The sequence below is a fragment of the Vigna angularis genome, chromosome 5 (assembly GCF_016808095.1).
Source record: "Vigna angularis cultivar LongXiaoDou No.4 chromosome 5, ASM1680809v1, whole genome shotgun sequence".
Taxonomy (NCBI): domain Eukaryota; kingdom Viridiplantae; phylum Streptophyta; class Magnoliopsida; order Fabales; family Fabaceae; genus Vigna; species Vigna angularis.
This window is the reverse complement of record NC_068974.1, coordinates 30,522,701-30,537,743: the sequence shown is the minus strand read 5'-3', so window position 1 is coordinate 30,537,743 and position 15,043 is coordinate 30,522,701. Positions and strand designations below refer to the sequence as shown.

Here is a 15,043-nt window from a genome sequence, read left to right as displayed (position 1 = left end):
AGCGCAAACTATAAAGGAGCAGCAAGAAGTCCAACGCAAACAGGCGGAAGAGATGGCAGCGTTAAGGGCCCAGCTCCCGCCACCAGAATTGTCTGCCTCTAACAGACAGGAGGAGAACGAGGTCAGTCATCACGGTGAGGCTTCTCACCCCGCTGGCGGGGGTCGAAATGGGCCTACTCCCATCCGCCTCACCAACCTCCTTCCGTTCACAGAGGCCATTGTGCAAGCAAACATGCCGGACAAACCTCCCCTAACCTTGGAGCGTTAAAATGGTTCCGATGACCCCGACAACCATCTACGCAATTTTATAGATGCCATGGCATTCTATACTGACAACGACCCGGTGATATGTAGAGCTTTTTCTTTATCTCTTAAGGGGGAAGCTCTGGAGTGGTTCCATAACCTTCCACGGAATTCAGTAGATTGTTTCGCCACAATCGAATCCTTATTCCGCAAACAGTATGCGGCTAACAGAAAACCGGCGGTGACCGCTGCGGAGCTTGTCCATACCAAGCAAGAGAAGGATGAGACCCTGAAAGCTTTTATGCAACAATATATCGAGACGGCCCGGCGTGTCAAGGATATCACTCCCGCTTTCATCATCAGCAACTTATCTTCCTGCTTAAAACCGGGACAGTTTGCGGAACAGTTGTATGCTGATCCTCTGACCTCCATGCAAGAATTGCAATCCACTATTGCAAAATTCATCCGCATCGAAGACCACCGTAACTCCCGAAAGAAACAACACCAGGATATCTCCAGCCAGGAGACAAGGAAACCAGTTAAGCGATCCACTAACGACTACAAACCGGACCGACCACCTCGGAAGGAGACAAGGTGGATATCTAAGTACGATCGTTACACGACTCTCAATGCACCACGGGCGAGGGAGCTGGAAGAGGCCTTGCACGCCGAACTCTTAACCGTGCGACGAAAGGCCACCCCGAAAAACGCAGACAGTAACAAAACCTGCCTATTCCATATGAACCAGGGACACGACACAAAAGAGTGTAACATGGTGAAAGACGAACTAGAGAGACTCATCAGGGCAGGTTATCTTCAGAATTATATTAAGGATAGAGTCTCCACTAGAGCTAACACCCCTCGCCGAGGAGATCCTTCTAGGCGAAGCCCCCAACGATCACATCCGAGAGATGATCGACCCCGAAGACGATCTCGTAGTCCGCCTCGCCGGACAGAAAGGGAGCGCTCGGTCCGAGGCCGCATTGACACCATATCTGGCGGTTTCGCCGGGGGGGGGGGGGGGGGGGGGGGGGGGGTGTGTCAGCTTCAGCAAGGAAGCGACATTTGAGACAATTGACGTCGGTTCACATGGTCGAACGCAAATGCAGATCGATTCCTGACATCACCTTCACAAACGCCGATTTCCATGCACCCGACCCTGATCATGATGACCCTATGGTGATCACAGCTAGTATCGCTCGGTATGATGTCGGCAAGGTCCTCGTTGACCAAGGGAGTTTGGTCAACATCTTGTACTGGTCTACCTTTCAGAAGATGGACCTATCTGAGGATCTCATCGCCCCGTTTAACGAACAAATCGTAGGATTCTCAGGAGAGAGAGTGGATACCAGAGGATACCTAGACCTGCGAACCCGGCTCGGAACAAGTCGAGAGGCACCTGAGCTTCGAATTCGATTCCTGCTGGTCGAGGCCAATACATCTTATAACGCCCTACTTGGACGACCTTGCCTGAATGCGTTCGGGGCAATTGTATCCACTCCTCACCTCGCCATGAAGTTTCCGACAGATCGTGGTGACATTTGTACCGTAAGGGCAGATCAACGATTAGCCCGACAGTGTTATGTGGCGGGGCTGAAAGTAACCCCTTTCGTTCCAACCAGAAGGACAACAGGAGCCGAGGCAGCAGCGGTTGACTTAGACCCCCGAACCAATATAGACGAGCGTCTTCTTCCGCAAGGCGAGGTCAAAATCCTCTCCTTGACAGATGACGCATCTAAAACTACTACCATTGGCGGGGACCTCACCCCAAGCGACGAGCGCGATCTAGAGCGTATACTACGGAACCATGCCGATTTGTTTGCATGGACGACCGCCGACATGCTGGGAATCCACCCCGGGATTATGGCCCACAGATTATCCATCTTCCGGGAGGCACGGCCTGTCGCCCAGAAAAAGCGACGGTTCGGGGAGGAGAAGCGCAAAGCCATTCAAGCGGAGGTCGAGAAGCTGATGAACGCTCAGTTTATCAGAGAGCTAACTTACACTACGTGGCTGTCAAACGTAGTCATGGTTAAAAAGTCAAATGGCCAGTGGCGAATGTGTGTCGACTTCACAGATCTCAATAAAGCATGTCCCAAAGATTCATATCCCCTGCCTAGCATCGATCGTTTGGTAGATGGAGCTTCAGGTCATGTCATCTTGAGTTTTCTCGACGCTTATTCAGGATACAACCAGATCCCAATGTACAAACCAGATCAAAACAAGACGGCCTTCATTACCGAACGCGCTAATTACTGTTACGAGGTAATGCCCTTTGGATTAAAGAATGCCGGGGCCACTTACCAACGCCTTATGGATAAAATATTCCATCATCAAATAGGACGATGTATGGATGTGTATGTCGACGACATGGTTGTTCGCAGCCATTCTATGGAGCAACACCTGCAGGATTTGAAGGAAGTTTTTGGGCAACTTCGACGGTACAGCCTGCGCCTTAATCCTTCCAAGTGCACTTTCGGCGTTCCCGCGGGTAAGTTCTTAGGCTTCATGCTCACGCGTCGAGGCATTGAAGAAAATCCGGACAAGTGCAGAGCTGTACTCGACATGACAGCTCCGCAAACTTTAAGGGATGTGCAACGTCTGGTAGGGCGACTTACAGCTTTGTCCCGATTCATTCCGAAGCTTGCCGAACACATCAAACCCATCCTGAAGAATTTAAAAAAGGGCACCACCCGACACTGGGACGATGATTGTGAAGCAGCGTTCGACACTGTAAAGCGCATTCTCACCAGTCCGCCGATTATGGCTCGGCCGGACACTGGATCTGACTTGCAGCTGTACATTGCGGCATCCCATCACGCTGTTAGTGCTGCCTTGATACAGGAAGCTCCCTCCCTTAAATTGATATACTTCGTCAGTCGTACGCTGCAGGGGGCTGAAGAACGCTATTCTCGAATTGAGAAAATTGCCCTGGCATTGCTCACCGCTTCTCGACGCCTCCGCCCGTATTTCCAAAGTCATCAAGTGGTAGTCCGTACCGACCATCCGATATCCAAAATCCTTCGCAAGCCCGACTTGGCAGGAAGAATGGTCTCCTGGTCCGTGTAACTGTCAGAATTCGGACTCCGCTACGAGCCGCGAGGGTCCGTCAAGGGACAACACTTAGCAGACTTTGCGGCTGAGGCGCTACCCTCCCCAGATGACTCGTTCACCAATTGGTTACTCAGTGTAGACGGATCTTCCGGCAAAAAGGGGGGAGGAGCCGGTATCGTTCTGGAAGGACCAGATGGATTAGTTATCGAGCAAGCCATCACTTTCAATTTCCCAGCTAGCAATAATCAGGCCGAATATGAAGCCTTAATTGCCGGCCTATCCCTAGCCAGGGAGCTCACGGTTGACCGTTTAGAATGTCGGATGGACTCGAAGTTGGTAGTCGGCCACGTAAACGGAACCTATCAAGTCAAAGATAATCAGCTATTACGTTATTTCCACAAGGCTCAATCCTTACTACGAAATTTCGTCGAGGTTAACGTCATCCATGTACCCAGAGAACAAAACGCAAGAGCAGATCTCTTGTCTAAGTTGGCTCATTCCAAGGAGCGAGCACAGCTGTCCTCAATCATTAAGCTGACGCTCGACAGTCCGGTGGTGGAAGCATTCGTCACCGATCTATCAACACCTACAACGGATTGGCGCCAGCATATTAAGAATCTTATGGAAAAACAAGACAACGGAGACAGCATTTCGGTGGTTGATTCCAAGCGCATAGCACGTTTTGTGTGTATAGGTGACGACCTATACCGTCGCGGCTATGGCACTCCTTTGTTGAAGTGCATTTCAGAGGAAGAGGCAAACTACGTACTGCGCGAGTTACACACCGGGATATGCGGGTTACACTCTGGAAAACGGACCATGAGGGCTCGTGTGCTCCGCGCGGGATATTATTGGCCTACACTCGACCACGACTGTGAAGAATTCGTTAAGAACTGTATTTCCTGTCAAGCCCATGGTCACGACATCCGCGCACCCCCAGAGGATTTACACCATATCGTCTCTCCCTGGCCGTTCGCTCAGTGGGGTCTCGACATAGTTGGACCACTGCCGATCGCCAAGGCGCAAAACAAGTTCCTCCTAGTGGCGGTCGACTACTTCACCAAATGGATAGAAGCCGAACCATTATCCGTTATCAGTGCCCAACGAGTACAGAAGTTCATCTGGCGTCTCATCTGTCGATTCGGCCTCCCTAAGAAAATCATCACAGACAACGGTCGCCAATTCGTTGCCCGTAAACTAGAAGACTTCCTCAGCCAGTTAGGCATCCAACATGTCACATCCTCCGTCGAACATCCTCAAACTAACGGCCAAGCAGAGGCCGCGAACAAAGCCATACTGACAGAGTTAAAGAAGCGACTTGGCGAAGCCAAAGGTCTATGAGTGGAGGAACTACCAGAGGTTTTATGGGCATACAGATGTACACCTCACGGCTCTACAGGGGACACCCCGTTCAACCTGACTTATGGCACTGAGGCTATGCTCCCAGTCGAAGTTGGCGAGCCTTCATTAAGGCGCAATATCACCGATATGTCCCTTAATGAAGAACAATTGAGAATAAATCTCGACATCCTCCCCGAACGTCGAGAGGTTGCCGCCATTCGAGCAGCAGCGCAAAAGCGAATGCTATCTCGCCGATATAACACCAAAGTCAAACCCAGAACCTTCAAAAATGGAGACCTGGTATGGCGAAAACGAGGAGAAGCTAGGAAGAATCGAGCACACGGTAAGCTTTCGGCCAACTGGGAAGGACCATTTCGAATTATAGAAGACATGTCGAACGGAGCATATCGCCTCCAACTTCTTGATGGGCAACCAGTTCCTAACACCTGGAATGCCACTCACCTTAAATACTATTTTAGTTAATTTTCATTTGTTATTGGTTATTCCTCCCACATTTTCTAAACTTGTTACGAAATAAAGCGTACTTTTCATTGTGATTCATACTTAATGTCGTTCATCACTTCTAGTGACGAGTCCCAGGGTCGTCGTCGCGAACATTTCTACACACACACGACTTAGGAGCAAGCCACCTGGTAGATGTTCTTTCCTGAACACCCAACCTATACGGGAAACACTCCCGCTGGTAGATGTTCACCCTTGAACACCCAGTCCACTTGGGATACACTCCCTCTGGTAGATGTTCCCTCTGGAACACCCAGTATTTACCTTACTTGACCTTCACTCTCGACGGTCGCACATCGCATTATCTATACACTCCACATTGATGCTTAGCGGTCATCACGACAAACAAATCACAAATTCAACAAATTGTAACATTCAGCACACAATGCAATTCAACATTCACAGTCATTTCAAAAAATCCAAATTCAAAGGTATTATATCCACAGGCCGACGGCAAATCTTAATCTATTACAATATTAGGCGTGTCGCCAACAACCTCTTCGACAGTATTCGGAGCAGGTTCATTTACCACTCCATCCTGTTCAGTGTTGGCAACCACCTCTTCTTCCTCTTCACCCTCCAAGACAGCATCTTCCGGTATGTCGTCCAGAGGTTTAAGTTGATCCTCATGCACATCCTTCTGCACGTCAAATGGCACTCCCTCGGTCGACACTTGGAGCAAGTGCCTGGCCTGCCTCAAAGCCTTCCGGAAACCTTTGGTATGTTCACTCATAATCGCATCCTTTAATTCTTCTACCAGCTCATTCCTTTCCACAGCCTCCGCCTTCAATTCGTTTCTCTCCCGGGCCAGCACCACCATTGCCCTCTTAGTTTGCTCCAACTCAATCGCCAGCTGATCACGTTCCTTGCGGAAGGTCGAGCCAGCCTCCCGTGTGGCATTCAGCAATGTCTCGGCCTCTTTCAGAAGTTGCTCCGCGCGCTTCTGATTGGCATCGCAAGCAGCATGAACCTCGGTAAGTTCTTGCAGCTGAGCCCGTACCTTCTCCCACTCAGCACGTACCTTCTCCAACTCGGCCCGCACCTTGTCCAACTCGGTCCGTACCCTCCCTCTATCAGAAGCATAGGCTAGATGCCAAGCCAACGCCTGTGCCCGTGTTGTCATCTCCAACATGGTATCGGCAATTTCTTGCTCACTCATGTTTTCGAAAACCCTTTTCTCCGAGGCGTCCATCTGCAGGTCCACCTTGTGACCCATCGTGAAAGCAGGATCCCATACCCCTTGGGGGAGGGGACGATCAGCTTCCTCAACCGCCACTTTCTTCTTCTTTGAAGCTTCACGACTGATGTCGACCGCCTTCGTCTTCCTTTTACGCACCAGCGGCACTTCCGCAGCAATTGTGTCGTCAGTCGACGCCGACACTACCACTGGTACCAGCTCAGTTGTTCCCACTGGGGGGCATGGCTGCCCAACAACCTGTACGGCAGACGGCCCCGGGCGGCTAGCTTCAGTCCTCTCCTTTCCGATTAAGTGAAACCAACCTTTGCCACTTCCTTTTCTCCCCATAATCTCTGCGACAACCACAATCCATCCAGAACAGTCAATAACAACAATGCATTCTATAACGACAATAAGCAAAGACACATACCAAACACCCTCGCCTCCGCGTCGTCGAACTCGAGGCAATCTATAAGCTGACGGGAAGAAAAGGGGCGTGGTAACGCGGTCAACACACCCAACGCCTCTAGCTCTTCAATCGTCATCTTATCCTCCGACCAAGAAGTGAACCTCAGTGGGTCCTGTGTCCAATACAAGGGGAATCGGGGGTTCCCCTCACCATCGAAAAAATACCGCCGACCGACTTCGGTAATCGACACCTTAAAAAACTTCTCTTTAAAATTCCTATATGATTGCAGGTAAAGCTCTAACAATGCATTACCCGGCTCCGATATCAATGATACCCATCCCTTCGTAGCCACTGGTCGACATCTAAAGAAATATAGAAACAAACCTACAGTGGGCCTAATTCCTAACGCCCGACAAAGCAACTCGAAAGCCTGCACGTAACCCCAACTGTTAGGATGCAACTGACTAGGGGCAACATTCAAGGTGCGCAGAACATCCATTTGGAAACCAGTAAACGGCAATCGCAAATACAAGTCATAGAACAACGTAACATAACAATAAAAAAACTCATCGGAAGCATTCTCCCTCCCATAGCATACCCTCTCATCGTCTCAGCAAGCTATCAATTTTATACAGGTTTGATATCCTAGGGTTCTTAACACACAACTATTTTCGATCCAATTCGTTATCACAGCCCTACTCCTAAATTGACTCCTAAGTTCTTTAACCTCACGCGCCACCCAGCCATACTCATCTCCGCTAATCGGAGATATTGCACGTCCCCCTGGACCCTCACCGCACACATTTCCATATACAAAGGCATCCTCACCATAAGGTATAGTGGTAACTTCAGGGCACTCCGCCGTTGATGACGGCCCCGCCGTTGATGACGGCCCCGGAACATCGTCACCGGTATTCTGCCCCCTTTCTTCCATGGTCAAACACTAAACGCACTCAGAGTCAGACGAAGGAAATTTTGGGTTACCTGGTAATGTCTCGTAGCAGCGTAAGCACTGATGATGGAGAGGAAACAAACTCGCTCACGTTACCCTCTGTTCTTCCACTGAAGTGACAAACCCCTTTCTGATTCGTGTGGAAAAAGATAAAGCGTTTAATCGCCCCGTGCCGTAGGATTCTCTTTAATCCAAGGGCTACCAACTCGCGTCCCCTCGCTTCCCTAAAAGAGCGGGAAAACCCTAAAAAGCATAATGTCAAAACGGTGCGCATCACTTTCCCTTTCAAACTCGCGTCCACTCGCTTCCCTACAAGAGCGAGAAACCCTAAAAAGCGTAACGTCGAAACGGTGCGCATCTATGTCCCTACCAAACCACACTCAACGTCCCTCTGTAACTTCGCCTGCTAATGCTAGGCTCAATTACTCGGACTCGGGGGGCATGTACTATAGGATGCCTTATCCTACAACGGTCGACCGATAACCCGGGCGACCTAATGACACCTTATCCTACAACAGTCGACCGATAACCCGGGCGACCTAATGACACCTTATCCTACAACGGTCGACCGTTGACCCGGGCGACCTAACGACACCTAAGCCAAAACAGTCGGTCGATAACCCAGTGGCACATTATCGTCGACCACTTGGTGCTCGACAACCTAAATAGTATGTCGCGACACGAAGCGCTCATACAACATGTCGCCTCACTAGATCGACACACAGAACGATCGACGTGCGGCCTGCGATATTTTAGCATACGGTTTAGCAGTTGCAGAGAAGCGGTTACACATGTTAGCTAACTGACGCCGCGAACCACGGAAGCAGTTGACTCAGTATCAAAGCACAATCTAGTAGTTACAACTTCTACACGGTCCACTTCGGTAACTGTCCGGATTTTCAGGTAACAATCTGTTTTACTGTTTTAAATATACGAAACACAAAGGAAAAAAGGTACGTTTTCACTCATAAGAGAAAATTAAGAAAGATTACTCCTAATCTGTTTTTGATCAGATCCCTTTCTGACTTGAGCGTCGGAGTGCCTTTGCAGGTACCCAGCCCATCTTATCTAGAGAAGCAAGAGAAGAAAGAGAGAAACAGTGCAGTAAAAGCAGTACAGAGGAGAAACGATCCAGAGAGTTAGGTTCGAATCTTGGGCTCCATATCCCTACCGAAACAAAATTTATTTTAAATTTAATTATAACGATGATAAAGAGTTTCGATATTAAATAATTTGACTTTAATTATGTAACTGATGTGAAAAGTTAGAAACTCTTTACATGTAAAAAGTTTGAAAGAGGACATATTAACTCACTTGATTATTTACAATTGACGTAAAAAAATACACATTATATTGACTTTAGCAGTATAAAATGTATTGTTTTTTTTTTTTGAAAAAAAAAAACTGGTTGTTTCTACCGTATATAATTATAGTAAAATTTCATTACAAGATAATGTAACTAAATTCCATATTTAACAGACTTCTAAACTATGACGAAAAATATATTAAAAAATATACTAAAATCAAATTACAATTTCTGACTCTGTCTGTTAGTGTTCCAGCGCAATATGAAAAGGAGGAGATAGACATTAATGTGGAGTTTTTTAGTTGGAAATTTATAAGGGTTAAATATGTTTTTCGTCCCTTAAGTATCACAGGATTTAGTCCCTATTCAAAACTTTGATGGTTTTTAGTCCTTAAACTTTTGAAACTCTGAGTTTTAGTCCTTCAAATTGAACGGTGTTAAGTTTTAGGGGAGGTGGCAAACGGCGTTGCCACGTGAAAAACCAACTGCCTTCTTCTCTTTCTGCCATGTTGGTTGATTAACTTTGCAAATGAGATTAAGTATGTTAAGTGATTGGCACGTGCTTGATTGAAATCAAATTAACAATTAAAGTTCTTAATTGGGCAATTAGGGTTCTTAATTGGGGAAAAGTTAATTGGGCAATTAGGGTTCTTGGGGTTGCAACAGGGACTGGGATTATGGAGAATCCTCCACTACCACTTCTTCTTCCCCGTGTTGATGTTTTTGCTCTTATTTTCGCGCTGATTAGTGTATGTCTAACAACTTCAGCACACCAAAATCTAGAATTCGCCAAAGCAATAGAGGAACTGTTGAAGATATAATTTAGATTTAAATTATTGTTGCACTTAATTAGGAATAAGTTTTAAATATTTAAAGTTGTTTTCTGTTTTAAGTTGTTTTCTGTTTTTATATTATTTCCTATTTAAATATAAGCATTTAATATTGCTTATAAAGTATGTACATCTGAGAAGAAAAAAGATGAATGAAAGGATTATATTTTATTCCCAGTGAATTGTTTAACATGGTATCAGATGTTTTTTAATTCCGGGAATATCTATCTTCATCTCCGCTCTGTTTCCAATTCCTAAATTCCCAATTTCGTCATGGCCAACCCATCCTCCAATATTATCATTCAACAAGATAATTCTTCTTTTCCCATCACTGTTATTCTTGATGACTCAAACTACCCCCTTTGGTCCCAGTTAATGGACATGCGTATTGGTGCTCGAAACAAATCGGGGTATCTCACTGGGGCAACTACGAAACCCTCCATTGATGACCCAACCTATGATAATTGGATTACTGAGAATAAACGGGTGAAAAGTTGGCTTATTGATTCCATGAGCCCCCCGTTGATGCAGCGGTTTATCCGCCTTGAATCTGCCCATCAAATTTGGGATGCAGCTCTCCGCACATTCTACGATGGATCCGATGAAACTTGCCTCTTCGAACTGAACCAACGATCTTTCTCCACCAAACAACATGGTCGTCCCCTCTCTACTTATTATAACGAACTACTCTCTATATTTCAAGAAATTGATCATCGTATGTCTTCTTCTGAAACCACCGTGAATGGCGTAGTCCAGATGCATTCTTCCATGGCTCGTCTGCGCGTCCACATCTTTCTTAGCGGCTTGGATTCTGATTTTGACCAAGTTCGTGGAGAGATTCTTCGTAAAGACCCAAAATTGGATCTTGAAAGCACATATGCCTATGTCCGTCGTGAACATCAACAACGTATCACTATGGGTCGTCCTGCTCCTACCTCGGATTCCTCAGCTCTACTATCTCAAGCTCCTCATTCTTCCCCTGCCAATTGTCCTCCTAAACACCGCAAGGATAGTTCCTCTACGAAACCCTTGTTATGTTCTCATTGTGGTGATTCTGGTCACTCCAAGAATCGTTGCTACGAAATCATCGGCTATCCAACGTGGTGGGACTTCACCAAACGTCCTCGCAGAAAAATCTCCTCCAAAGCCCTCAATTCTTCTTCTGATGGTGACTCATCTCCCTCTCCTCAAGCTAATGTTGTGTATGAAGGTATTCTAGGTAAAACTCTTGCTTTCTCTGCTCACTCTAGGAATTCTACTTGGATAATTGATACTGGCGCATCAGATCATATGATTCATGATGCTTCTATGTTACAACATTGTTTCCCATGCAGTAAGTCCACCATAACCACTGCTAATGGTGGTTCTGCCTCCATTACTGGTCAGGGTACCCTTACTCTATCAAAAACTCTCACTCTTCATTCAGTTCTTGTCGTTCCTTCTCTTGATTTCAATCTTTTATCTGTTAGTCAACTTACATCACAACTTAACTGCAGTGTGATTTTTTGGCCCACATTTTGTGTTTTTCAAGACGTCCAGACCAAGGTGATTCTTGGCTATGGTGTTAGACGTGGTAATCTTTACTTCTTAGATGTCTCTGAGGGTGGTACTGACTTGCATTGCAGAGCATCTGCTACTAACACTTCAAATTCTTCATTCTGCTGCTTGGCTTTGGCATAAAAGACTCGGACACCTTTCCTTTGGTTATCTTCAAAAATTATTTCCCCATTTATTTTCAAATTGTCATTCCTCTAAATTTCAATGTTCTACTTGTGAAATGGCTAAAAGCCATCGCATTCCCTTTTACCCCACTATGAATAAAAGTTGTATTCCCTTTCAAGTCATTCATTCTGACATTTGGGGCCCTGCTAAAGTCCCTTCGTTTTCTCATTCTTATTATTATGTCTCCTTTATTGATGAGTGTACTAGAATGATGTGGGTCTCTTTGCTTAAACATAAAAATGACGTCTTCCATGTTTTTCAGAAATTTCACCGTATGGTTCAAACACAATTTAATACTTCCATACAAATTTTTCAATCTGATAATGGCCTCGAATATAAGAATGGATCCTTTTCTGAATTCTTCAACTAAAGAAATCAATGTTCAAAACAGCTTGCTAACTTACATTGTTCGCGTTGAAAGGTCTGATGAGGGTGGTGATTCTCTTCGGTCTAAGGACTTGCTTGGTTGGTACCGTTTACTCCTTCCATCCAGTTTGGAATCTGATCAGAACCTGCGGCGCATTATTTTCTTATACCGCAACGGTCTAAGGATTTGCAGTGGAATTGACCCCAGAAGAAGCCGAAGCTCTTCAAGAGAAGGAGGAGGTTGTGTCAGTGCGTCTTGAAAGGACCTATTCATTACACACAACTCATACTCCAACGTTCTTGGGGTTGCAACAGGGATTGGGATTATGGAGAATTAACAATTATAGTTTTTCCCAATTGAAAAAATTAACTTTTCCCCAATTAAGAATCCTAATTGCTCAATTAAGAACCCTAATTGTTAATTTGATTTCAATCAAGCACGTGCCAATCACTTAACATACTTAATCTCATTTGCAAAGTTAATCAACCAACGTGGCAGAAAGAGAAGAAGGCAGTTGGTTTTTCACGTGGCAATGCCGTTTGCCACCTCCCCTAAAACTTAACACCGTTCAGTTTGAAGGACTAAAACTCAGAGTTTCAAAAGTTTAAGGACTAAAAACCATCAAAGTTCTGATTAGGGACTAAATCTTAAAACGTGTGATACTTAAGGGACGAAAAACATATTTAACCCAATTTATAAACATGGACAAATTTTTAAAAAGATTAAAGAAATAGACAAATCATATTTGGAATAAAAACGATTTATTTTAATCTATTTTAAGGTGGAAATGTACGATGCACAATAAATGATTGTCCTTCAGCCTTTGGTTCTTCTAGAGAATGGCTCAGTACTTATGGGGAAAATGCACATAAATTTTGAAACTCGCCATTAATAATAGAATAATGCTAAGGGAAGTCACTCTTATATCTATTTCATATATAACATAAGAATAAAATGTTCGTAAAAAAATGAATTTTTATATTTTTTATAAATAAAAAAAGAAAAAATAAAAAAATATTATCAATGTAAAAATTGATGTAAATTAAAGTTTTATTTTTTTAACAATATTAACTTAATGAATTAATATATTTCTGGTGACTTGACCAAACAACTTCAACAATAGCTAGCTACTCGACATTAAAAGATCATACAGGTATCTTCAAGATAAGGATGAAGCTTTCATAAATATGGCAAAATTTCATATATGAATTCAGAAGTCGAGCAAGACATCATTTGCATGGAAATAAGTAATTCATCACAGTGTTCTGAATCTCAGTGACTTTGATAGTTAAAACACATGTAACTATAGTAATAGGATTTTGCCAAAGCTTTTCCCTAACAACACAAGACAACATGGACTCTCATAATCCTTACATAAAGACGGCTTTCTTAAGGAATATCCAAATACTGTTATGCATGCATGCTTAAACCCTAATGTTTACCCCCACCTCCTCCTCCTCCCACACCAGAACCACTGCCGGAACCATGCCCACCTCCTACCCCAACTCCAATGCCAATTCCGATGCCAAACCCTCCACCGCCTCCATGACCACCGCCGCCGCCTCCACCTATACCTCCACCCCCGCCATGACCTATACCACCACCTGCACCAAAGCCTCCGCCGTGACCAGAGCCTCCTCCAATTCCTCCACCGCCACCTCCTCCAGCACCACCACCACCACCAATTCCTCCTCCTACACCACCTCCTGCACCAAAGCCCCCACCATGACCTGAACCTCCGCCTATTCCACCCCCTGCTCCACCACCACCTCCTCCTCCACCACCACCTCCTCCTCCCGCTCCACCACCAACACCACCTCCTATACCACCACCAGCACCAAATCCTCCACCATGGCCTGAACCTCCTCCCAAACCACCACCACCACCACCACCACCTCCTCCTCCTCCTCCCCCTCCACCTGCTCCACCACCTAAGCCTCCACCAACACCACCACCAGCTCCAAACCCTCCACCATGGCCTGATCCACCACCCAATCCACCCCCTCCACCCCCACCACCTCCTCCTCCTCCGCCGCCACCACCACCAATGCCTCCTCCTACTCCCCCACCTACACCTCCTCCAGCACCAAAACCTCCACCATGACCTCCCCCAGCACCTCCGCCGCCTCCAAAACCGCCTCCACCACCAATACCTCCACCATGACCTCCCCCACCACCAAGACCACCACCTCCCCCGCCACCAAGGCCACCACCACCACCAAATCCTCCTCCACCACCTCTACCACCACCGAGGCCTCCACCACCGCCAAGACCTCCGCCACCGCCAAAGCCTCCTCCTCCCCCTAGTCCACCACCACGGCCACGTCGGCCCCCCCACCCCCTGCACCGTGGTCCACGTCCAAATCGACAATCATCTCCATACCTTTGTGGGTCAAGCTTCTCATCACCTAAAACAGTGATCACACTTAATTCAAGGACAATGCACATAACAAGAACACTCAAGGAAACCCATTTCTTATGGAAATTAGTAGCCATTGCCAAAAAGTAATACACTCACTTTGCTGCTCTGGAAGAAATTATGAGTTGGCATTATATAGGCTTTGTTCACTAGATCTTGATATTAATGGTGCAAGCTATGAACAGTTGGGGAATTCAAACCAACATTAAACCATGACAAGTGGAACTGATATATCAACTCTAAAGCCAACGTGGACTTTAATTCAATGCTGCATATATGGATATGCCCTTCAATCTTATCACACTTCCTTTCTACAATGTTTTTACATATATCATAAAAAGAGAAGAAAGATAACCATTGAATAAAACAGTGTTTATGAGATTAAAATATTAAACTAAAATTCTTTTAAGGGCAATCTGCTCACAGCGTACTACATCCTTTTGTTTTGTACTACCGTTACTAGATCAAATTTATTCACTATTAGCATTCTATTGGTTAGCATTTTTCTAACAAAAATTAAACTATTGTGTATACATTTAAAAGTACTACACTAAAATTTATTATATTAAATATATATATATATATATATATATATATATATATATATATATATATATATATATATATATATATAGGTTTAATTGCTTGTTTTGTCCCCAGTTTGGCTGTAACGTGTCAAGTTAGTCCACAATTTTAAGAAA

At 45.4% G+C, this 15,043-nt stretch overlaps 2 protein-coding genes across 2 annotated transcripts; one reads left to right on the top strand and one right to left on the bottom strand.

Annotated features, from left to right (window-relative positions):
* Positions 1-316: 316 nt before the first annotated feature.
* Positions 317-5,121, top strand: LOC108339372 (uncharacterized). Its single transcript, XM_052878233.1, has 4 exons — positions 317-1,244; positions 1,433-3,238; positions 3,320-4,630; positions 4,697-5,121. The coding sequence occupies exons 1-4, from the start codon at positions 317-319 to the stop codon at positions 5,119-5,121; spliced, it is 4,470 nt and encodes a 1,489-aa protein (XP_052734193.1).
* Positions 5,122-13,354: 8,233 nt separating this feature from the next.
* LOC108339371 (glycine-rich cell wall structural protein 1) lies at positions 13,355-14,419 on the bottom strand. The gene has a single exon (XM_017576508.2). It carries the CDS (start codon positions 14,417-14,419, stop codon positions 13,355-13,357), a length of 1,065 nt encoding a protein of 354 aa, XP_017431997.2.
* Between the last annotated feature and the right edge of the window lie 624 nt (positions 14,420-15,043).